The sequence below is a fragment of the Silurus aristotelis genome, assembly GCF_946808225.1.
Source record: "Silurus aristotelis genome assembly, chromosome: 6".
Lineage (NCBI taxonomy): Eukaryota > Metazoa > Chordata > Actinopteri > Siluriformes > Siluridae > Silurus > Silurus aristotelis.
Genome location: NC_139579.1, coordinates 24,996,445 through 25,022,223, shown reverse-complemented (window position 1 = coordinate 25,022,223; position 25,779 = coordinate 24,996,445). Strand labels below are relative to the sequence as shown.

The following is a 25,779-nucleotide window of genomic DNA, read 5'->3' as shown; positions in this document are numbered from 1 at the left end:
TAAGCCATAGCACTTAAAGTTAACAAACTCAGACCCAGAAAGAAAAAGTATCCTATAAAAGTGCATTGCTGAGCTCTTCAGCACAACACCTTCTACTGCCAGGGATTATCTATGGAGTCTCCTGCATAGCATCGTGCTTCCATTTATGTACCTAAGCAGCGAGTGTGACTTTTGTCCATAAGTCTACAACATGACAATAAATAACATGACATCCATTGGCCTAAGGATGGAGCATGACTTATAAGCCCCTTTTTGGAACATGGCCCCTGACTTGTGCTTGGCTGGAGGGGCTCTCTTCTGGGCTACTAGAATGATCAAAGTTCGGAGGGCTGCCTCATCACCCCCACCAGGAGCATGGCTTGGGAGTCCCTCTCTTTTATCCTCATGCTGGGGTATGTGGTGTGTGGCTGTCACGTCAGTTGCTTTGGAGATCTCAGCTGCTGTGATTGTCAGGTCAATCTCTGGGCAGGGCTCATCGCAGATGCTCTGAAGCAGAAGTCACCAGATTGATCTCAGGGCAAAGCTTTTTTTGGACCTAGGCTCTCCTCGTAAAAAGACAGGAACAGTATTGGCAGCTAATCAGGCAGGCTGAACTGCCCTTGCAAAATCATCAGTTTGGGCTTGGGCCCATCACGCCCAAAATCCTTAATGAGCAGACTGACAAAAACAGCTACAGTGCATATTGCTCAGCTGCTCTAATAGAGCTGACAAAAAGATCCTTTATTAGTCTGATATTTTTGTCTGATGCCAGTTTTTAATCTTTGTAATTGCAAATCTTCCATCTAGCATATTAAAATGCATAATTGAAAAACTGTCCAAATGATGTAATCTTATAGTTAGAGTACTCTGTTCTTGTCTTATTTATGCATTAATGTGAAATATTCTGTATCTGGTTTATGGGCAATAATTACTAATATGTGTGGATTAACATAATGCATGAAAAACAATATTACACAAAGCACACATACCAGACAAAACTAATGACACCTAGTCAAAATAATGGCGTAACAATAAAAAATAATCTTGTGGTTTAGGTTTTCCTTAATACGTACACTAATGAAAACTTTCCCTCCTGAAATCCCAGGCAGTCCTCTACAGGTTGATGGGCGCCATGTGGTCCTGTCCACTGGGACTCTACGTATTTCTCGAGTCGCCCCTCATGACCAGGGCCAGTATGAGTGCCAGGCTGTCAACCCTGTCAGTTCGGTTAGAGCAGCTGTACAACTTAACATCCAACAAAGAGGTAAGATTTCACATAATTGTTATAAACTGTAATTCAACTTAAGAAAAGTGTCTATTTGTGGTCAGTGACTATAGATGATGAACAATTTGACATTAGTATGAGTCTACAAAAGTAAAACGGGAGAGACAGCATTGTGAAATAAGTGAGAGATGAGTGACATTTAAACAAATCAGGCACTCAGAAAATTAGGGCAGTCAAATTGAACACGTTCACAGCGCTTTAACGCAAATTCGCTTTAATGGCACTCATTTTATTAGCGCACGATTAATGCAGCGTGCATTTCTGTAACCATTTTTATTTAAAAAATACATAAATAAATATTAAAGAGGCGAAAATAAAACCAACACAACACACATTTATTTACTACTTCCTTTCTTTATTCAAATATAAAAAAAAATAATAATAATAAACTCCACCGAAATTTTTTTTTAATCACTATACATTTGTTTTACTGATAAGCCAAATCTCAAATCAAGCACCAAAATAACACATCCGGCAATTAATTTTGTCCGTGTGGAAAAATAGCAAAAGTTTCATTTGGTGTCCTGATGACTTGCTTAATTTAAAACACCAGAATTACTTTAAAAACATTTCCAAGGATATTTTGTCTTCATGCTCTATGTTAAGTATGGTTTTCCTAATAAACATACATTTGCATTAATCATCCATATTTGTCCATGTCTATGTTGATTAGAGTATTAAAAAACTGGAAAAGTATTTATTTAAGGTACATTTAGAACAGATAGAAATGTGCGATTAAGTTGCGATTAATCACGATTACATATTTTAATCGATTGCCAGCCCTAGTGAAAATAAAAGACAGAAAGACTGATTTATTTATCCCAGAGAGAAATTAATGAACTAATGAAATATATGGGAGTAAATCTCTTATCAGCTGAGGACCAGAATTTTTTTTTATGACTAATCATTCAACCATTTAATATTTCTACTGTGTTACTGTAAACATTTGGAATATTGTTAAAAATGTATATAGGTTAAGTAGCGATGTTCATGTAAGTTGGTAATTTACAAAAACAAATATCAATATTAAATATGTATACTGCATCTTATAAAAATTGGTGTAATGAAGATTTACAGACAGATTTGTGATTTCTCAGTTAAAAAAAAAGAATAACAACCCATAATTTGTGTTTAATCAAGCACTACTGTTACACATATTTCTGTAGACCATATAACATGATTAATTTGCATTTTTTTTAAGGAAATCTTTTCAGTTTTGTGTAACCAATATTTGATTTTAAATTGTAGCTGTTCCTTGTGGTTTATAAATATTGCAGTTTTATAAACACTTGTTATAGAGTTATGTATTTTAAAAGCTTTTCTGAATTCAAAAACTGTCCTGTGTCCTGTCAGTAACATTTATTTAGTTATTCTTTTATCTTTAGCAAAAGCTTTCTTCAGTTTAGCTTGATAGTGGATACAGAATGTATCCTACTCATCCCTTGGAGAAAATCCACTGCTGTGGGTAAAACATAAAACTCCAAAGAGACAGTGAACAGTACATTTAGTGATATTCCAGTGATCATCCTTTATCACTTAATTTTGGGGTGTGGGGGGTCTTGGTCAAAGTAGGTCCTGTGTGATTGCTTTATTATAAAGGATTAAATAGAGGAAGTGTTTTGACTAGGATACTGTTTTATAGATACAACCTTTCATATCGTTATGAAGGGAGTTATCTGTTTATTACATAAATAAATCATATATCATGATTAATTAACATTTTTTTGAGGAAATCTTTTTAGTTTTGTGTAACCAATGTTTGATTTTAAATTGTAGCTGTTCCTTGTGGTTTATAAATATTGCAGATTTATAAACACTTGTTTATGTATGTATTTAATATATATAGTTATGTATTTTAAAAGCTTTTTGAATTCAAAAACTGTCCTGAGTCTTTTGCTGTAAGTGTGTTTTTCTCTCCTCAGTACAGATGTTGAAGATGTTAAAGTTATTGTATATGGTAAAGACTAGTAGGCTAGACTGTTCCTTTAAGTGGAATTCTGCTTGTTTACTTCTACACTTCTACTTGCCTTTATATTTCCCTTGTGGATTAAAGATAACAATGGCTTTTGATACAATTCCAAACATTGATTCGTCTGTACCAGGCCTGTTGTTCTCTTTTGCAATGTACAGTTATTTCTATGGTTCAATGGTATACAGGTTTATTTTGCTGTGATAAACAAGGGAAGTATGTATGATTGGCTGAATACATTTATAGTCTTACCAACTTGTTAGCAATGTAAGATATATAGATAAATGACTGAGTTTTAAAATACAGATTCAAGTGGGAGATGGACTATTCAAGTCTTTTTTCCCCACAGGATATCTGGTTGAGACTAGAAGTGTATCAAGACTACAATCTCAGAAAAATGCCCGCCTGGTCATGGGGATTTTAATGAAGCTATGTGATGTGTGTCTGATGGAGACTACAAGCATTAAGTCACTTTTTCATAGCGGCATTTGATAAAATCCCAGTTTCCATGCAAATATTGTATAAACAACAATTAAGTCAGCAATATATTTTGTAAAATCATAAAAACATTTTAACTCTTTGTAAGTAGCCAAAGATTCCAGGGTTTTCAATTCTAAGACTAAACAAGGAAGGATGGGAGTTGGCCTCTCGAGCTCATTTGTCATTTACAAAAGGAGGCGGCAATTAGCGCAACAATGCCCCCGTAAAATCTCAATGACAGACAAGTGGCAGGAGCTCTGTGTGAGTCTTAAACCAGCTTTTAGGTGAAATTACAGGCTTATGGAACAGCCCAGGAAAGCACATGGCTTTGTAATTCCCACATGACAAGATGTTTTTTGTGTAGTAACGGTTGTTAACACTAGCATCAAAGTGTGGCTGCATAATGCCCGCCTTCATTAACATGTGAGTCTAAGTATATCTTCCACCCCCTTGGGTTTTCCACTATGTAGGTTGGAAGTAGTAGGATAAGCCGTTAAGGAAAAAAGAAAGCCCACAGGCTTTTGTGCTTTGTTTTTGTTGTATTGCATTAGCCAAGAAAGGAAGACTTCAAAAGGGTGATGAATTGACAACTATCATTTTTTTTTTACTAATTGTTTAAGAAGCCAATGAGCTTCTGTCTTCAAAGGTCCAAAAGGATTATTTAATCTATTATCATATCACAAAAACTCATATTTAAACTCAAATACTCATATTATGCCAAAATTAAAAACACTTTATAACTCACAGCATGATAATAAGTTTATTTTTACATTTTTTAAATCTTTATTTGTTGCACATGATTTACATTGGTTGCTTTACCAACTAATCATTATCGTGTGTTATTAAATCTTTAGTAACACCTGAATTCACAAATACTCCAAGAGACATGACTGTGGAGTCTGGTAGTGATGTTCAGATTCCCTGCAGTGCTCATGGAGAGCCCACACCTGTTATTACCTGGAACAAGGTGAGCCCTGAGCCTTTCTACTGTGGCACTTGCATATTTTTTTTAACCAAACGGCTTTCCTTTCATCTGGTGCTCTTTCTCTCTATGATGTACAGGACGGCGTTCAGGTGACAGAGAGTGGGAAGTTCCACATCAACACCGATGGTTATCTGGTGGTGAATGATGTGGGTCCTGCTGATGGGGGGCTCTACGAGTGTGTGGCTCGTAACTCAATCGGACAATCGTATGCTCGCATGGTGCTAACTGTTCAAGGTATGAAACAAGCCACATGTGTCTTTATTTTTTTTATGGACTGGACACTTTCTTCCGTTTTTCTATCGATGATATTTTATTAGTTCGGTGGAACCCAGTGGCAGGCTGTGCATTTCACACCTTAGCTTGTAGTCCTACCTTAGTCAATCCACCTCTTAACACCATCAAAGAAACCATCAATATTCTAGAGAAATGCAGTATAACAGAGCGATGCATCACAGACAGGTATCTCATACAGTGAGAATGAATGTCATTTTTAAAGCAAGAAACACAATTACCACAATTCAACAAGTTTTTCCCTAAAAAGAAGCAGGGACATCTTTACAAGTGTCTGGCTTGCCTAATAGTGGTTGTTTGCAGGTGTCCAAACATTGCATTTTCATGACAAGTGGCATGATTTAAACAACCCTCCATCTTCACAGCACATTTTGTTTGGTTTATAATGTTTCTCCTTTTCTTCTTCAGTTCCACAGGTAAGCAGAGAAGGAGATCCATTTGTAACTAAGTCTATTGAGGAGGCCATCCGCAGCATAGACAGCGCCATAGACTCCACCAGGAGGCACCTCTTTGATGGGTGAGCACAGCATCATTAGCGATATGCCCCTAAATTAGGCATATGAAAGCACTTTTTGCTGTCATGAGTCATGCTTGCATAACGTTTGAGGAATTTATTTTGGCTTATGGTCAGTCTCACTGTTATGATTGGAAAGCTGCAGTTTAAACTCTGTCAGCTGTTGGATTGTACATGCTGTGCAGCAAAAGGCAATGCCAGTCAATGTGCATCATTTGTGTGTCGAACTAAATAACCGCTAAAGGTTTGTTGAAGTCATTTAGTATGCTGTTTTGGAAAATAGCTGCCAAAGTAACTGCTAAAGTAATATAAACAGCATGAACACATAAGGAACACAGGTTCCTCATTATAAATCAGTAAGTATCAAGCAGACGTATCAAGGGACAGAAAGACAGATTAGATTTGATATAGCGGACTTCGAGACTAACTAACACTCAATCATCTACAGCAAGACAAAATATGATTTATGTTATGAAAGATTATGATTTTGGTTTATAAGACAATGTTTAAATATTCAACAAAACAATGAATCTTCTAATATGTATTTCACTCTGATCAAAGAATGTTACAAAATTTGTTTAAAATCTCGGTTGGGACTAACATGAATTTTTTTTGCTAATGTAATAAATAATAATCAGTTAATGATCAATAATTTTCTATTTATAATAATTTACAATTGATTGTCACCTGAATTTATTTTAGTTGTTGCTTTTTAATTGGTGCATCAAGTCATTTGTTTACTTCAAGGATGCAGGAAATAGATTTGTATAAGCTGAAATATTCAGTACCTGTACAAATCTATACAGTGTAAGATGCACTAGCACGAAGAAGCACTCTTTGTTAAGTGAAGAGAAAAGATAGTTCATTATTATTTTAAGAAATGCAAAAAAGTCAATCCAAAAAATCTCAAGAACTTTAAATGTATACCCAAGTCCATTCCCCAAAACCATTAAACACTATGATAAAACAGGCTATCATGAAGACCCACTGAGCACGCAAAGACTAAAAGCTACCTCGGCTGCAGAGGATCATTTTATTAGACTAACCAGCCTCAGAAACCGCAGATTTCATAAAACCTTTTTGGGGGTTCAAGTGGCAGACACACACCTAACAGGCATAACTTTATGGCCACCGATCAGGCATACCTGCCTCATATTTTGTTGGTCCCCTTTTTGCTGCCAAAACAGTCCTGTCCTATCAAATATTTACAGCATTAACTTCTTCAGCAGTTTGAGCTACAGTAGCTTGTCTGTTGGCTCGGACTACACAGACCAGCCTTTGCTTCCCACGTGCATTAATGAGCCTTGGCCGCCTATGACCCTGTCACGGTACTTTTAGTACAAAATATTAACTTGCTGCCTATCATATCCCATCTACTAACAGGTGCCATGATGAAGAGATAATCAGTGTTATTTACTTCATTGTATATAATGTCATAATGTTATGCCTGATTGGTGTATTTCAACATCCGTTGTTTCGAGGGGACTGTGTGACTTAGGCCTTCAAGGTAGAATTGCAGCAAATAAACCATTACTTCTGACATTAGAACAGTGGAAAACTGTTCTTTGGTCTGATGAGAAATTTATAATTATAAATGAATAATAATAAGCACAGTGTCTGAATGTGTGGTTGAAGCTGTGAAGCATTGCAGAGGGGGTGTGATGGTGTGGAAATGCTTTGCATCTGACACTTTTGGAGATTTTGGCTAAAAAATTGAGGATACGCTTAACCAGCATGGCTACCACAGCATTTTTCAGTGACATGCAATCCAAACGGCTTTACACTTAGTGGGACCATCGTTTGTTTTCCAACATGAAAATGACCCCAAACACACCTTAAGGTTATGTAAGAGCTATATGTTCAAAAAGGAGAGTAATAGAGAGACCTGGCCTCCACTTGACCCAAGTTCAGTTGAGATGGTTTGGTAGAAAAAGCAGCCAGCAAGCGCTCAACACCTCTGGGAACTCCTTAAGATTTATGAACAATGAATGGAGAAGGAGTGTGCTGGTACCAGTTTTTAAGAATAAGGGAGATGTGCAGACCTGCAGTAACTACAGGGAAATTAAGTTGATCAGTCACATCATGAAGTTATGGGAAAGAGTAGTGGAAGCCAGGCTGAGAGAAGAGGTGACCATCTGTGAGCAACAGTATGCTTTGAGAATGTTGATAGAGAAGTATAGAGAAGGTCAGTTACAAAAAGTTACATTGTGTGTTTGTGGATTTAGAAAAAGCATACGACAGGGTGCCGAGAGAGGGGTTGTGGTATTGTATGAGGAAGTCAGATGTGTCAGAGAAGTATGTGAGGATGGTGCAGGACATGTATGAGAACAGTGTGACAGCAGTGAAGTGTGCAGTAGGAACAACAGACTGGTTCAAGGTAAAGGTTGGACTGCATCAAGGATTGGCGCTGAGCCCTTTTCTGTTCGCAGTGGTGATGGACAGGTTGACAGACGAGGTCAGACAGGAGTCTCCCTGGACTATGATGTTTGCAGATGATGTTGTGATTTGTGGTGAGAGTAGGAAGCAGGTTGAGAAGAGCCTGGAGAGGTGGAGGTATGCGCTGGAGAGAAGGGGAATGAAAGTCAGTAGGAGTAAGACAGAGTACATGTGTGTGAATGAGAGGGAGGGCAGTGAAGTGGTGCAGTTGCAGGGAGAAGAGGTGGAGAAGGTGGAGGAGTTCAGGTACCTGGGGTCAACAGTGCAAAGTAATGGAGAGTGTGTTAGAGAAGTGAAGAAAAGAGTGCAGGCAGTGTGGAGAAGAGTGTCTGGAGGGATTTGTGATAGAAGAGTATCTGCAAGAGTGAAAGGGAAAGTTTATAGGACTGTGGTGAGACCTGCAATGTTGTATGGTTTAGAGACAGTGACATTGAATGAAAGACAGGAGATGGAGCTGGAGGTAGCAGAGTTGAAGATTTTAAGGTTTTCGTTGAGAGTGACGAGGATGAACAGGATTAGAAATTTGTTTGAGAGGGACAGCGCATGTAGGACATTTAGGAGACAAGGTGAGGTAGGCGAGATTGAGTTGGTTTGGACATGGGGTATATCGGTAGGAGAATGCTGAGGATGGAGCCACCAGGAAGGAGGAAAAGAGGAAGACCAAGGAGGAGGTTTATGGATGTGGCGAGGGAAAACATGCAGGTAGTTGGGTTGAAAGAGGCAGATGTAGAGGACAGGGGGTATGGAGACGGATGATCCGCTGTGCCGACCCCTATTGGGAGCAGCCGAAAGAAGATAAAGTAGAAGAAGACACTACTCCAGTGCGATAATTTTTATATAGCAGTGTAACTGTCTTTTTTTTTTTTTTTTTTTAGTGGCTGTGCATCATTAGAATCTGCCAAGTGTACATGATTTGTATTTTTTCTTCTGATTAGCAGCTCTACATATTCCCTTAAGCTCCAATCTAATCATGTACAAGACTAGTGTTAATTGTCACAAAGTTTGGTATTCTCTAATTTCCTGGCTGAGGTTCCTGTCAGATTTCCAGCTCTACTGAATTTTTTCACATAGTATGAGAGAAAAACTGTTTTTAGTACTCACTGTGCCATTGATGCTTAAACTTATTTTTAGCAGTAAAACTTATACTTATATATAACATATATAACTTATATATAAGGTCCATTAAGGAAACGCTGCAGAGTCAGTAATGTTCATATAATCAGTCACTTGTATTTATGTATGTACTGTATGTGTGTATGTACAGTACTGTCAAAAGAATTTAACCAGGTGTGGGGAAAAAACTGTAAAGGAAGAATGCTTTTAAAAATAGAAGTGTAATAGTTTCGTTTTTATCAATTAACAAAATGGAAATTAAATGAACAGAAGAGAAATAAAATTTTCAAGGTACACTTGCACATAGTTTTTTAAGGAACTTGGCAGGGAGGTCTAAACATCTTGGAGAGCTAACCACAGACCTTTTGTGGATGTAAGTTGCCTCACGTCCTTCTGCCTCTTCCTGTAATTCCAAACAACATGATGATGTTGAGATCGCGGCTCTGTGGGGGCCAAACCATTCCTTCCTGGACTCCTTGTTGTTCGCTAAAGATAGTTCTTAAAGGCATTGACTGTATGTTTTGCGTTGTTCTGCTGCAGAATGAATCTGGGGCCAATCAGACCCCTTCCTGATGGTATTGCATGATCCATTAAGTATTTGCTCGTATTTCTCACCATTAATCCTGACCAAATCTCCAACTCCAACTCAATTTGCAGAAATGCAGCCCCAGGCTTGCAAGGAACTTCTATTATGCTTCACAGTTGCTTGCAGACATTTATTTATTATCATTTCCCTCCAGCAAGCCCTGCTACAGTCAAATATTTAAACATTTTGGCTCATCCGTCCATAGTACCTGCTGCCATTTTTGTGCATCCCTATTTCCTGTTTTTGTGCATAGTTGAGTCACTTAACTTTGTTTCCAAGTCAGAGGTTTGTCATTTTTTGGCTGCATTTCTTCCATTAAGATCATTTCTGGCCAAATTTCTCCGAACAGTAAGTGGGTGTACCCACTGGTTTCCGCTAGTTCGTTGCTGATGCCACTGCTGGACAGCTTCTGATGTTCAAGGGAAATAAGCATAATATGTATTTCATCTGCTGCATTAAGTTTCCTTGTCCAACCACTGCTACTTAGGTCCTCATCATTGCTTGTTTCTTTGTGCTTCATTTAGATAACCTGAAAAGCACATCTTAAAACCCCAGTCTGCTTTGAAATCTTTGCCTTGAATAGACCTTACTGATGCTGTATAACAACCCTATGTCTAGTTGCTGTGCTCAGCCTTGCCATGGTGTATAATATGAAACTGTCTTCCACAAGCTCACCTTAATAGCAGTTTGGTTGTTCCTCAACTAGTATCAAGCCTCCTACACAGCTGTTTCTGTTTCATAGCTGTTTCTTCTGTTTCAATCTACATATGAAATTGATGATCTAGCACCTGCCTGATATAATTAGTTAATCATACACCTGACTCAGATCCTACAAAATTCTTGACTTTTTGCAAGTGGTCAAAGTGTGCAAAAGTAAGAACTGAAAGCCAAAGGGTTGTCACAACAAGTATTGATAAATCATATCAATACTTGGTGGGACAACCCTTTGGTTATTTTTTAGATTGTTCTGTTTGCTCAATTTGCATTTTGCATATTGACAATAATAAACAATTAAAGTATATATTTTTGAAAGCATTCTTACTTTAAAGCATTTCTTCACTGCTGCCCAAAACATTTGCACAGTGTTGTATAAAATCCTGTCCCACAAAGTAGTGGCATTACAGTTTTTCTCAACTGCTTTTAGTCATTTCTCAGATCAGAATTGAAGTTTGCAGATTTCCAAGTGCATTTTTCAAAACAACACGTACAAACTGCACAACATAGTGGATAACCGAAAAATAAGCGTCACCTGCTTAAAATGCTTTGTCTATCGTGCAAAAGCGTGTTTTTTCATCAATCATTGTGTCAGGGGCAGCAGAATCCCATGTCATTTTTTCAACAATGTGAACGTGACTGGCAAAATTATTAGTCATGTTGTCAGTAGAACATCATACTCAGTTTTAGTTATTTAAATTATACTCAAGTCAGGTTTTGATGACCTTGCTATGCATGGTGGAAAGAATCTTCTTGAGTGCCTAATCCAGCCACTGCATGCATCTGCTGAGATGTCCTCACATGCTGCATCCATGGCAGCCAGCAGTGTCATCCGCGTATGTGGCTGATGATCATAAACCTTCCACCTCCAAGCCGAGAAAAACTCTTCAATTGGGTTTAGGAATGGGGAGTAGGGTGGAAGGAATTCAATCACCTATACATCACCTATAACCACTGCCTGATGTTGTCAGAGTGATGGAAACTGACATTGACACAAATTACTACATACTTTGGTAGATCATCTCGATTGAGGTCCCTCTCATCTTCATGAATGACATTTCTATAGAGATTGTCTAAGAATGTAAGGAGATGCTGTGTGTTGTACGGTCCCATAATAGGAATATGAGCTAGCACACCTTGGTCTGAAATAGCAGCACACATAGTATTCTCCACGTTGGCCTGGAACATCAACAGTAGCTCTCTGGCCGATTAGATTTCTACCACGCCTTCTGCCTTTGGCCAGGTTGAAGCCAGCCTCATCCAAGTATATGAAGTTGTGAGGTGGTTCTCTTGATTCCATTTCCATTATGCGCTATATACCAGAAAAAACACAGTATGCATAAATGACTGTATTTGTCTTAATTGTTTACAGCTACATCAAATGTAAAGATCTATGAAGTTCCACCAATATCAAATGTGTAGAAGTTACATTTACAGTATAGTGGGTATACAACATACCTGTACAAACTGGAGTCGTAGCTCTTTTACTCTGTCAGCATTTCTTTCAAAGGGTACATTGTACAGCTGCTTCATGGCGATTACATGTCTTTTCAAGACCCTGTCTATAGTTGAAATGCTCACAGATTGTATATTTTCAAAGGTACTGTTGTCTTCAACAATAGCACTTTGTATCTCCCTTAGTCTTATGGCATTGTTAGACATAACCATGTTGCAAATTGCTTTCTCCTGCTGAGGTGTGAAAAGGGGCCCTTTGCCACCCCTGCGAGGTTGTCTTGCAGTCCTACATGAGAAAATATATTGTAAATTATAGAAGTATAAGGATCACAGGATTTTGATTCATACAGTAAATAACTAAGAATACTGTTACAGTATATGTAACACACCCTAGGTTTTCCATGCATACAGTATTCTTAGTTATTCTTCATGAGTTGCACCTCTAAACTATTTCACAGAACTGGTTGATCATTGGTTAGTCTAGAGTTGCACATGTTTCTCTTTGTTAACAAAGGTGAAGACACCTGAGAGCAATTTGTCAATTCACAATTTGTAGAAATCTGTACAGACATACAATTCTAGAACATGTTCACTCATTTTGATAGTACAGACTTCCAACCTGAGAAAAAGACTAATTGGTTTGGTGGTTGTGACATTTCAGCTGAGAACCAGGACAAGTTATTTTGCACAGCAGGACAAAAGCAACAAGAATTGTCAAAAGCAGCTGACAGATGTACAGAACCATGTGCATGTTGTCCAAAAGCAATTGCAAATTGATGAAAACAACAAGACATTGCTGATATAATATGAAGAACTGACAACAGGTTCTGACGGTGGGACGAGTAGTTTTGAGAAATGTAGTTCTGTTGTGAGAAATGACTGAAAGCAGTTGAGAAAAACTGTAATATCCATATAATCAATCACATTGTGGGTGTGTATCTGTATCTATTCAAGAAACCTTTTTTTACACAGAGGCATTTTATTTTCATGACATGAAACATTGCCTGGATTATTTATTTCTTTTTTGGTAAAGAGAGCTTGCCAGGGTTCCCTTTAGATCCATAAACTGATACTTAAATTGTATGGTTTTCCGAAATCTAATTTTGTACTTAGTTATCTGCCAGACATTTTTTATACAACACAACCTACAATTGAGATACGATTTAAGCAAACAGCCAGGCAAGTAAGGTTTTTTTTCTGAGCCTTATAGTCGCTGTCTGGCAGTCCTGATATTTGAACTTATAATCTTCCCATCATTAGCTCATAAACATTTCATATGATCCATCAATATTCATCATACTGCTGCAATTTATAGTGAGATTTATTTTCTTATTCATATTATACAGCTCGCCCCGTACTCCAGGTGAGCTGCTGGCCTTATTCCGATACCCACGCGACCCATACACGGTGGAACAGGCTAGAGCTGGAGAGATCTTTGAGCAAACTCTTCTCCTTATTCAACAGCATGTCAACCAGGGCCTTATGGTGGACACTAATGGGACAGGTACTTCATCAACTCTTTTGTGACCATGTTAAAAAGAATGTTTGGATAGCAACATTTCAGAATCTTGAAATTATAAGGTTTAAATATCTGGTGGTTTTGTGATTTTTTACAAGGTCTAGACTTGTCTTATGGTTTATGCATGACTTTAGGCTGCGTTTAAAAGAAAGGAAGCTCAGGGAGCCTTTCAGATATGAGCCTTTAAGGGACACTGTAGCTCTTTGAATTGCCAAGATTAAACCATGAGAGCTTATCACAACAACCAAGTTCTCAAAGTAGCACTGTGCTTTTTTTGAGGTTAAGCATGTTTTGCTGATGAAGTTGTTTAAACATCTTTTTTCTTTTTGTATATTAAATGTGCTGCTACATGATGCAAGCTGAACAAAACCACAAAGTTAAAAATATACAGCTGATAAAAGGAATTTACAGATTTGCCTTATTGAACTGCATCTTTGCATTTAAATAGTTATGCAGGGGTAGAATAACTAATATTTGTTATTCACACCTTTAAACTTTGCTCTTTCAAATGTCCCTTCTAACCTTCTCTTAGCTTTTCGTTATAATGACCTGGTGTCTCCTCGCTTCTTGGATATGATTGCAAACCTGTCCGGCTGCACAGCTCACCGCCGCATCAACAACTGCTCCGACATTTGCTTCCATCAGAAGTATCGCACCCATGATGGCACATGCAACAACCTGCAGCACCCGATGTGGGGCGCCTCGCTCACTGCCTTCGAACGGCTGTTAAAGTCTGTCTATGACAATGGCTTCAATTTGCCTCGTGGTGCCACAGAGCGACGTCACAACAACTTTGCTCTGCCCCTGCCTCGACTCGTCTCCACCACCATGATAGGCACAGAGACGATTACTCCTGACGAGCGATACACACACATGCTTATGCAGTGGGGCCAGTTCCTAGATCATGACTTGGATTCCACTGTAGCAGCACTCAGTCAGTCACGATTTTCTGATGGCCAGCTGTGCACATCAGTCTGTACCAACGACCCACCTTGCTTTCCGGTCATGTTCCCACCCAACGATCCGCGACAACGAAGGACCAATGCCCGGTGTATGTTTTTTGTGCGCTCAAGCCCAGTTTGTGGCAGTGGTATGACCTCATTGCTCATGAATTCAGTGTACCCTCGTGAGCAGATCAACCAACTGACGTCCTACATTGACGCTTCCAATGTGTATGGCAGCTCCGAACATGAAGCAGGGTTGATACGAGACCTGGCCGGGCATCGGGGTATGCTGCGGCAGGGCATTGTCCAGCGCACAGGAAAGCCACTTCTGCCCTTCGCCAGTGGGCCACCCACAGAGTGCATGCGCGATGAGAACGAGAGCCCAATTCCTTGCTTCCTTGCTGGAGATCACCGTGCCAATGAGCAGTTGGGCCTCACAGCGATGCACACGGTGTGGTTCCGTGAGCATAATCGTATAGCCAGAGAACTACTGCGGCTCAACCCACACTGGGATGGAGATACTATTTACCATGAGGCACGCAAGATTGTGGGCGCCCAGATGCAGCACATTACCTATACTCACTGGCTGCCAAAGATACTGGGTGAAGCTGGCATGAAAATGATGGGCAGCTACCATGGCTACAACCCAAACATTAATTCAGGAATCGTTAACGCCTTTGCCACGGCTGCGTTCCGTTTTGGCCACACTCTCATCAATCCCATACTGTATAGGTTAGATGAAAACTTCCAGCCTATCCAGCAGGGACACATAGCTTTGCACAAGGCTTTCTTCTCTCCTTTCCGAATTGTAAATGAGGGAGGCATCGACCCCCTGCTGCGCGGACTGTTTGGCGTGGCAGGAAAGATGCGAGTAACAACACAGCTGCTCAACACAGAGCTCACAGAGCGCCTCTTCTCCATGGCCCATGCTGTGGCTTTGGATCTTGCCGCCATAAACATCCAAAGAGGACGTGACCATGGCATCCCACCCTATAATGACTACAGAGTGTTCTGCAATCTTTCCTCAGCGCAGACCTTTGATGACCTCAGAAACGAAATTCGCAACCCCACTGTTCGGGAGAAGCTCCAGAGGTAAATGCGTAATAAATGTAGTTATATAGCATGTTAAATATGTTTGTATTGTTTCACTAATCGTTAGTGCAGATTTATTGGGCTGTATGTAATTTTAGGCTCTATGGTATACCTCTAAACATCGATCTGTTCCCTGCTCTGATGGCCGAGGATCTTGTTCCTGGGAGCAGACTGGGGCCAACGCTCATGTGTCTACTGGCAACACAGTTTAAACGACTCAGAGATGGTGACAGGTAAACTACATGTCTTTCATATGCATAACTAAAATGTGATGATTGATGTTTAACTTCAACAATTCTTCAAAATGTACAGTGTGCATAAATAGACAAATATTATGGCAAAGGTATGTATCAGTATCTCTTTCATTTCACTACATTCAGAGGGATAAATTAAAAGACATTTTACAGTATTGCAATAGTCTAATCTATAACCTTGGCTGTATCATTTCCATCTAATGATTTATAAAAAGCAATCATTTTACTTAGATTTTTGGAACTTACTTATGCATACTGTTTAACACAGTTTTGTTAAAAGCTCAATGCTAACTGATCTGTTGGTGCCGCTTACATTTTATTTTGTTAAAAATAAATAGCACAAGATAATGGGCAACAAGTCGACTAGAAACTGGTTGACTCACTTATGGAAGCAAAGCTGTTCTGACATGAAAAAGTCTTTAGGCAGAGTATTTACCAGTTTATTGGTAAACAAGCTGAAATTATTTGTTTTATTAACTGCCCAATGAAATGTTTACAGAAGAAGCTGTTTATAGCCATTTTTTTTTTAAATTGATAATAAGACCTAGTTGTTGTTTTTTTTATCAATTTAACTATGAAGTGGTGCTTTTTAATTACTAATAAATAAATATATATATAAATACAGTGTAACTGTAAAGACATTGCAGTGGTATAACTAGTAACTACAGGAATTTGTTTCAGTATTTCAAAGAAGGGAGTACACCCCTCACATTTCAGCAACCATTTTAGAATACCTTCTCAAGAGACAATACTATTGAAATAAAACTTGAATAAATTTCGGAGTAGTCAATGTGCATCCGCGAGCAGAAGGTGGAGAAGCGTCGTGTGTCTAACATCTAGCAGCTCCGTGATGTCATTATGGAGGAGTGGAAGGGGATCCCATCAACAACCTGTGCAGCTCTTGTGAATTCCATGTCCAGGAGGATTAAGGCAGTGCTACATAACAATGGTGCTCACACAAAATATTAACACTTTGGACACAGTTTTGGCATATTTGTACTGCTATACAAGCTACACATTGAAGACTCTAAAATATATCCAAGTTTCAATTATATAGTATTGTCCCTTGAGAGGATATACTAAAATGGTTGCTGTATGAAGTGTGTACTCGCTTTTGTGAGATACTGTATAACAAAATGTGTTTCCATTTTATATCGAGCTACATCACATTGTGTTCCTTACATCATGCACACTTTCATTGTTTGTGATTTCTTTATCATGTTGTAACTATTTTATTACATTACATGTAACTACATTTTTAAAGTGACACAAATACGATTTATTTGATCTGTTTTACGTTTATCTTTTTCAGGTTTTGGTATGAGAACCCTGGTGTGTTTAGCCCTGCTCAATTGACTCAGCTAAAGCAGGCATCTCTCACCCGGGTGCTGTGTGACAATGGCGACAACATTACTCGCATTCAGTCTGATGTCTTCACCGTGGCGGAGTTCCCCCGTGGATATGGAAACTGTGAGGATGTGCCAAAGGTTGACCTGCGTATGTGGCAAGACTGTTGTGAAGGTATGTCAATGGCAAAACTATAATCTTTTTAAAAAAGAAATTCTCTTTACCCCAAAACTGTATATCAACAGCTTTTCTCACGTGAATGAAATTGTGAATGTCCAGGATGTGTCTAATTTTGTCTGTAGTTGGCTAGACTGCTTACTGTTACATTCTAATTAGAATGACTCAGATTGTTTGTTAAAAATTTCTTTGCTTTGAATAGCACTGAAACTATATTCATGTGAGAACAGAAAGGTTAATCTATCTGTCTACAATGCAGTAATGATATGTCATGAGGGTTTTTGTATGATCTAGTTCTGTCTTTTAAATCACACTTTTTAAATTAACTGTATTCTAGTATCCTCAATGTATTGTTTACATAGCTTAGCTTTGTTTTTGTTTTTTAAGTTGTGTTCATTCTATAGTCTTGACTACATTAAAGGTCGCTAATAATAAAGAAAATTATAATATTTCATTGTTATATTTGTTTTGGACCTGAAGTGGTTAAAACTAGCGAAGATATCATGGAGCATAAATATTGAGCGAAGAAAAAAAAATTTCTGGATCATAAAAGATTACCATATTGAGAAACTTCTTTTATGTTTAATTATGTATTGTCAGGGCAGTGACCACGCATAGGAATCGGGAGTAACTCAATCATAGTCTTTATTTTAAGTTTAGCACACAAACACAAGTCTGGGAGAGTTATGAACCGTAATGCGGGTATAGTCCGTAAAGTTGGTTTAATCCGTAAAGCGAGTATAATCCATACCGTGTGTGTAATCCATAAAGCGGCTAGGATCCTTAAAGCGAATATAATCCGTACCGCGAGTGTAAACCGTAAAGCGGGTAGGATCCTTAGGATCAGAACACGGAGCAGGAACTAGTGGGGAATGTTGGCGGTCAGGAATCTGGTCGATCACTGTAGTCATCAAGTAGAAACGACAGCGAGTGCGGTGGAACCTGGACCTTTTAAAGGGGAACAGTAATGATGAACAGGTGCTGCCGATTAGAGCTATGAAACACAGCGGAGCAGGTGGATCCCGTCCAGGGGCGGCTCCTGACGCCCCAAACCTACACTCGCCAGGTGGGCCAGGGCACTCCGAGGAGGGTCTCGCCACCCATCCAGGGTCGAAGGAGGAGGCCCGGAAGAGGGAAGCTTTGGGCAGGCCCGCACCACCAAAAACCCGAGGAAGGTCGGGCGCCAGTGGTGGAGCCTGTTGCGAACCACCGCTGGCTGAAACATCTGGCTGGAACTCTGAAGTGTTGTGGCACCTTTGGAGAGACATGGGACCGTCTTTGGAGCATGACGGCGCCTTCAGAGGGGTCTTGAAGCGCGACAGTGCCTTCGGAATGTATATAATTTGGAAAACAAACATTTTTAAATATACATTCACTAGTATCACTGGTGGGGAAATGGCTAATACTTTAGTTCAATATTTTGGGATTCCTTTTTTTCTCAACAAAGACTGTAAGAACAAAGATTTTGTTTTAAGAAAAGTTTTTTATTATAGTTTAAGTAAAACATTTGAATTACCGTGTTAATGTCTATTTTATACTTACTGATGTGCTGATTTTTAAGATTGCTGCCAATAATACTGGCTGGCTTTGTTTTTTTGTACTTCTAGATGTATTGATGTTTTCATTCTACTGTCAGTAAAGTGCAACTATGATTACATCTACAGACTGTCGCACCAAAGGTCAGTTCAACGTGCTGTCTTATCACTTCAGAGGCCGCAGGTCAGCAGATCACAGCTACATGGAAGAGAAGCCTTCTATAAAGTTGCAGGATGATTACAGGTCAGTCTTCTGCTTAAATTTTAACTTTCACACTGAATTCATTGTAAAGGTAATGTTATTAATCATGCATGCTATGTACCCATACTGAAACCTAGCCTGAACTAAGTATATCAAATATCGTCCTAAATGTAGTTATTATACCATAATTGTTTTTTTTGTTTTTTGTTTTTTTTTGCCGTATGGATGACAGAACCATCGTAAATACAACATTTTCCTCAAAATCAAACACTGAACCACCAGCAAATGACTTCCAGGACTTTGTGATGGACATGCAGAAGACCATCACTAGTTTACGAAAGCAGGTGAGACTGGACAAAGGTAGATTAAAACAGAAAAATAATCCACATTGGTGTCATGTTAAAAAAAGATATGGGACAATTGTACTTGTTCACCTTTATAATAGGTGTATATAAATAAAAATAAAGGCAACTGTATAATTATCAATAATATATTGACTTAATAAACTGACACCAATCAGAGATAAAATTATGAAATGATAACATAATTTCATAATTTATTTAACGGTTAAGGGAATAACACTGATTATCTTTTCATCATGGCATCTGTTGGAGGGTGGGATATATTAGGCAGAAAAAAATTTTCCTCAGAGTTGATGTGTTAGAACCATGAAAAATGGGCAAGCGTAAGGATTTGCCTGAGTTTGACAAGGACCAAATTGTGATGGCTAGACAACTGGGTCAGAGCATCTCAAATACTTCAGCTGTTGTGGGATGTTCCCGGTCTGCAGTGGTCAGTGTTTATCAAAAATGGTCCATGGAAGGAACAGTGGTGAACCGGTGACAGGGTCATGGGCGGCCAAGGTGTGGTCTGATCCAACAGTTGAGCTACTGTAGCAGAAGAAGTTAATGCTTTTAATGCTCAATGGGCCAGAACTGTTTTGGCAGCAAATAGGGGAACCAACACAATTTTAGTCAAGTGGCCATAATGTTATGCCTGATCGGTGGCCATACAGTAATGCCGGTGTACACCAATAAAACCACCTTTGCAAAAACTTTTATCTGCAAATGCTGAAGCCATGCTAAAAAGTAGAATTGTGTTATATTTCTGCACCATTATAATGTTCTGTAATATATTAATTATCTTAATAAATCTTCATATTAGGAATCCTCATGAATCCTCATCCTCGGGAACCTTCATCCCCTACAGTGTTAGTGGACAGTGAATTTATTTGACTATGACTGAGGGGTGCTGGATACATGTAACTATTGTGCAAGCATATGCCCAGATTTGGAAAAATTTCCTCAATTAACATTTCTCATTTGTAAAAGATCCTGCACCAAGCAGATGTCCGGGCATAAGACAAGTTTTGTACTGAAGACTACACAAATTCTGCATTATTTCAGAGCTGCTCTGAAGCAAAGTGCCAACTTCATTCCTGGAAATTACCATGTTTATTAGAGCGGGAAAATTACCCGCTGGACTGCAATCCAACTCTCCAGGACTGCACCCCTGCTCTAGAGAGTTGACGAGATGAGCTGGCACTGCTTGAACTAAAACAGGATCAGGATCAGATAGCCCTGCACATTTGGACATTTTACGCTGAGTTCCAGTGCAGTAATCAAATCCACATTGCAAACACATGGCTTTAATTAAGGCGTCATCATGGTGAGAGACTGAATGAATTGTATAACTCACGTCACCACCTTGAACTTTAGAAACATGATTCGTGTCATGATTCGTGTTTTAAACCTTATTACCAAGGAAATGCATAGAGATGCAAGTTAACCTTGATCCTATGTCATTTGAGTTAAAGCAAATGATTTACAGATGGCTTTGCTGCAGTCGGTTGCAACACTATGAATGAAGACCTTAGTTTTTTACAGTGTTTGAAGTGACCAGCTCTAATTAAGTTTCTAGGTGCTAAAAGGCTATGACTTATTCACTGGGGCATTTTCTGTTCTGCAGATAAAAAGACTTGAAGTCCGTTTAAGTAAGACAGACTGCACTGATGAGGAAGGAGGACACAGAGGGAACAGAGAGACCTGGAAGAAAGACTCCTGCACCACATGCGAGTGCAAAGTATGTATGCTTTGTTTGTATATTCAAGCAGTTGTGTGGATTGGAAGTTTTTTATCACTATATCAAACGTCACCAATAAAAATATTCAATATACTTAGCGGTATGTTGTTTCCATGTCTTGGCAAAAAAAAGTCAGTTAATAAAATATACAGTCGGCTAGTTAAATATCAGAATTTCCTTGTTAACAAGCCGTTTGTACTAATATACAAACCAGAATATGATGCATAGTCTGCTCATGGTGGTGTGCTCAACTACAGGAGTATTACATAATAAATGTAAAGTGCATCAAGACGTTGTAATAGGAAAGGTGAAAGTAAACAATAACGGTTGCAAATGGTGATGTTTTACAATTTTGAGGTGGATTATTTCCCTTTAACAGCATGGCAGTTCTGAAATTTTATTCAGGTCATGTCAAGTCAAGTAGGCTTTTATGTTCATCCCAACCATATACAGTTTGGTACACAGTGAAAAAAAAATGTTCTACAGGAAAGTGTACAGTAATGTATATAAACAGACCTCTGTTTATATTTGGACTGGAACAAAGCAGTTGTTTAGGTATTCCAAAATTCACCTTTGAATTTGTGTTGAGCTTCCACTAAGAACCAAATAAAGCATGTTAAACTAGTTGCATGTTAAATGCAACTAGTTTAGTACTTTCTTCCCCAAATACAGCTGCTTTAATTGCATCGTACTACCTCCTATTTGAAAACTCAGACAAAGGCTAAGTTAATGAATAAGGAGTGCATTTTTATGCATATAGAGCTAGTTCATTCAAAGTAGCTCATCAAAATGTCACTGCACGTCATCAAGCCTTTATCTGGCCTATACCCATGCCAAATTCACATCTGTGTTATTTCAGTAGCTCTGTGTGCATGGGAGTTTGGTATTGTGTGTCTCTCTGGCTAACACACTCCTTTATACCCTTTATCTTTCATGCCTAGAGAGGATTTAATGCTGTTGCTCTGCCAGCCCAGCCCTTCATCCACGTGCCAAGTGACATTCTTTGCAAATGGTGGCCAAGCGATTTTTAACCTTTTGCCCAAAATAGCTTTGATGTCTTATCATAAAAACAAGCAGTGGATTATTTTAGCTTTATTTGGCTATAGAAAGGGCCAATATAACCCTTTTTTTTTTTAATAAAAGCATGCAGTGAAGCTAGACGACTAAGATTTGCTGATTACCCCCCCCCCCCATTTTCCCCCCTATTTTTTTTTTTTTTATCTCCGATCACTTTCTATTTCTTTTTCTCCTCTGATTTTATATTTTTCCTGTTTGTATAGGAGGGCCAGGTGACGTGTTTTGTGGAGAAGTGTCCTCCAGCATCATGTCCAAAGCCTGAGACACCGAAAGGTGTTTGCTGTCCCGTGTGCCTGAAAAAAACATCAAAAAAGCAGGCCAAAGAACATCATGTATAACCTCAGGAACACAAAAGTATTAAAGAAGAGACTTAAGTGATGCGGCCTAATGCATCTACATGCCTCAGTGTGTTTCTTTTTTTTTTAACCCATATCTTCATGGCATGGCATCAGCTACCATGTTGCCACACAATCAACTTTTAAAATAGCAGATAAATCAGTGGATGAACAGATGAATGCCTAGAGGATGCTCTTTTAATCCTTTTCTCCATCAGGCCTGATTAAGAGGACCAGAGGCTTTTAAAGACCACCAACTTTGTAGGCCTGACCCTTCCTGCCATCGTGTGCACTGAAAAGAAAGGATTACATTACAAATCAAGCTTGAATGAATCTGTTATTTGTCAGGTAGTCTCTAAAGCGTTCCTCAGTTGAGAGATGGCTAATGGTGCTACTTTCCCAACATTAATTCATAATGTATTGCTTTGTACTTTTTTTATTTTTTTATTTACGTTTTTACACAGTATGCAAAATGTTGTGCACACTTAGTATGTGCCTTCCAAGGGTGTTCCTGGTTTTTTAACATTTTATAGGAAAAAAAATACTAGTGTTACTCCTGCTTTTACTAAACTTTTATGGTGCTTTCTTATCATTTAATGAGTATATAGCTTTACACATGCATTCACCTTTGTATCAACCTCTTGTATATGAAGATAATGTGAATATATTGAAAAATATATTTGTAATTGAAGAAAGTCTACTGATCGCCAAATGTTTCGTTCCAGTAGCAACTGGTTAACATATGGTGCTTTACATGTTTGCTTGATTTTTTATTTTTATTTTTTTTCCTGACACTAAACATTTCACAGGGGCAAAAGAATAGTAGGTAAGGTAAACAGGCTTTTGTACAAGAGAGTCTTACATCTGGACTTCACAATGTTAGTTTAGTTAAATACATTTGTCCGCAGACATCTTGTTCACGAGTACAAGTACTTTTCCATCCTGTTTCGAAAAAGTAGTTTACTGCCAATGAGTCCCTTTTCTGCTGAACAGATTCTTAACAGTGTTGAAGAAAGACATTGCCTCATTAGAGTGCAGCACAGATTTCGTGCTCATGACAGCATTATTTTCTACACACTTTTTATTTTCTTTACATAGCTCATGCATCGTTCCTTATGGCGGTCTAAGGTTCTGCTCTATTTCACTGTCATTCTTAGGATTTTAAGGCCTTTCTCTTTACATTTTTTATAGATGTAGTGGGTTATGTTAGAGTATGGAGACCTGATTACTTAGAACAACACTGACTGTCCCTTCCCCAGCCTCAAAGTAACCTTATATAAGATACTTGTGACTTACAATCTTTGCTTATTTCCTTTTTTTCTGTGGCTTGCCTGTGGATATTCAGAACGTTTGCCTGAATGTTTTTCTTCAGAGTTAGCAGAAGGCATGTGAACAGTGCTGATGTCATGTTCGAGAATGTGACACTTTGACCTTAGTTGTGCTCAAATTAAAGCCATATGGAATTGTACAGGCAATGTTTTTATGTGAAACAGAAGAATAATACTGTGGAAGCCATAAAAAAAACTGAGAACCCCAAAAATACTAACAGGGACATTTTAACAGTTCACACTCACAGGGTATGACTTAGTTTCTGATTGTCAAGCATGTGGTATATTTTGGAGGTTAAACTTGTAGTGTTGGGTAATTGTGTTTCTAGCGAACAGCCAAATTTAAGTATTGTTTTTTTGGTTTATGTTACTATGTATCTGTTTGCTTTCTTTTCTTTGCCTCCCCACAACATGGTTCATCTGTGCTCTCTTTGTCCCCATGCCCCAGACTAATGTCAGTTCTCATTCAACAGTTTTACCCAAGACTCTGACCTCTGCCCAATTGCAATGCAATGCACTGCATGACTGAACAAACTGAACCCAGGGTTCAGAATGATTACCTTATATTTTGTTTTGTATTTCTGCCAAAGATTGTTTGCACTGTATTGTATGCCTCTCAACAAGAATAAAATGAACACATTTGATTTATTTATTTTTTTTTGGCACTTTCAACTTCCAAGACCAATTCTATATTATATTGTATAGCCAATCAAATAAAATGGATAACCTTAAATTGAAAAGTTTTTACATCTATCCACTTTAAACATAAACTAAATTTACCATTAATGTGATTACTAAGAAATTTGATACGATATTTGTATGGGCCATTGTTTTCCTCTTCGCTGGCATTCTATTTAGCTAAAATCTTAAATGTGGACTTTAGAGGTGGAGAAACTATTTTAAAGTCTGTTTCTTTCTGCGTTAATGTGGACACCACAAAACCTTGTGTGAAATTACATGAGCACACATTTTTCAATCTCATTAGAGAAATATTTTTAAATTCCAACTTTTGTAGAATTGAACGATAAAAAGCTGCATATCATAAAAATGGTCCTATTTTACTTATTGAAGGAAACCACTTTTATAGATACGTTCAGTGTTTCATGTATACTGAGTGAAAGAAATGTGTAGTGTTCTGGAATGTTATAGGATGACCACTTGAAATGTATTGTGTAAAACATGATGTGCTGTTATGTTTCAGAAAAATGATGTCCTGATACAACATCTTTTCCTATAACCAAATAGAAGAATTGTATGCTTCTTATACCACATCGTTTTTATTTTTGCTATTTAAAGTCAGTTATCTTTATACTACATTTTTCATAACGAAGAAAAGTTTACAAGAAAAGATGCCACAAAAAACTTTTAAACACTAATTCCCTCACCAGCCTTTTTTTCTCTTTTTTTTTTTTTTTTTTTTTTTTTACATATCATGTTACAGAGAAACCAGGAAGTCGTCTAACCTGAAAACTTGTGGTGGACCTCGTGCTGTGGTGGAAAACTTGCTGTTATAAAGTGTTGATATCATTAAATAAATGTTTCTTTAAAGAGAATGTAATCATATCAACAATTATTATTATTCCTTTTATAATTTGTTTGTTGGAAAGAGTTAATGAGGGCAGGTTGTCATTATACCCTGTCAGGTCACCTTAAAAAAAAACCTTAATTTAAGCATGATGTTAGTGACAAATGTCTGAAATGTGGTGAGAAGGAAAATTGGAAGGTCACTAGCTGTCTGCAGGATTGTGTTTGCCAGGATTGCCAGAGGTTATAGATTTAAGCAGTTCTACTATTGATTCTGAATGTGTAACAGATGAATGTTAAACATCTCCTCTTTATTTTGGACTGTAAAGCTTACATTTGGAACTGAAGGTAACAATTTAGTTTTTTTTGTTGTTGTCATTGTATTTTGCTATTTACTCAATGAAGTGTGTTTCTTTGTCCTATCAGGATCCCGACCGAATTCAAGGCTGCAGTATTGTCTTACACAAGCAGGTAATGCAGGCAGTTTCCTGTTTTCTGCTGTCAAGGGATTTATAAACATATTCTTTACTGAGGTTTCCTTCTTGTAAATAGGCTA

The 25,779-nt window shown here is 38.2% G+C and overlaps 1 protein-coding gene across 1 annotated transcript in view; it reads left to right on the top strand.

Annotated features, from left to right (window-relative positions):
• Positions 1 to 24,343, top strand: part of pxdn (peroxidasin) — a 56,823-nt gene extending 32,480 nt beyond the window's left edge. Inside the window, exons 12-23 of the mRNA XM_083543905.1 lie at positions 1,085 to 1,243; positions 4,568 to 4,680; positions 4,776 to 4,932; positions 5,398 to 5,506; positions 13,154 to 13,311; positions 13,859 to 15,362; positions 15,461 to 15,595; positions 16,929 to 17,137; positions 18,805 to 18,919; positions 19,110 to 19,221; positions 20,846 to 20,959; positions 22,240 to 24,343. Coding sequence (XP_083400031.1) covers positions 1,085 to 1,243; positions 4,568 to 4,680; positions 4,776 to 4,932; positions 5,398 to 5,506; positions 13,154 to 13,311; positions 13,859 to 15,362; positions 15,461 to 15,595; positions 16,929 to 17,137; positions 18,805 to 18,919; positions 19,110 to 19,221; positions 20,846 to 20,959; positions 22,240 to 22,374 — 3,020 coding nt within the window. The 3' untranslated portion in view covers positions 22,375 to 24,343. The remainder of the gene's footprint in view (positions 1 to 1,084; positions 1,244 to 4,567; positions 4,681 to 4,775; positions 4,933 to 5,397; positions 5,507 to 13,153; positions 13,312 to 13,858; positions 15,363 to 15,460; positions 15,596 to 16,928; positions 17,138 to 18,804; positions 18,920 to 19,109; positions 19,222 to 20,845; positions 20,960 to 22,239) is intronic.
• Positions 24,344 to 25,779: the final 1,436 nt, after the last annotated feature.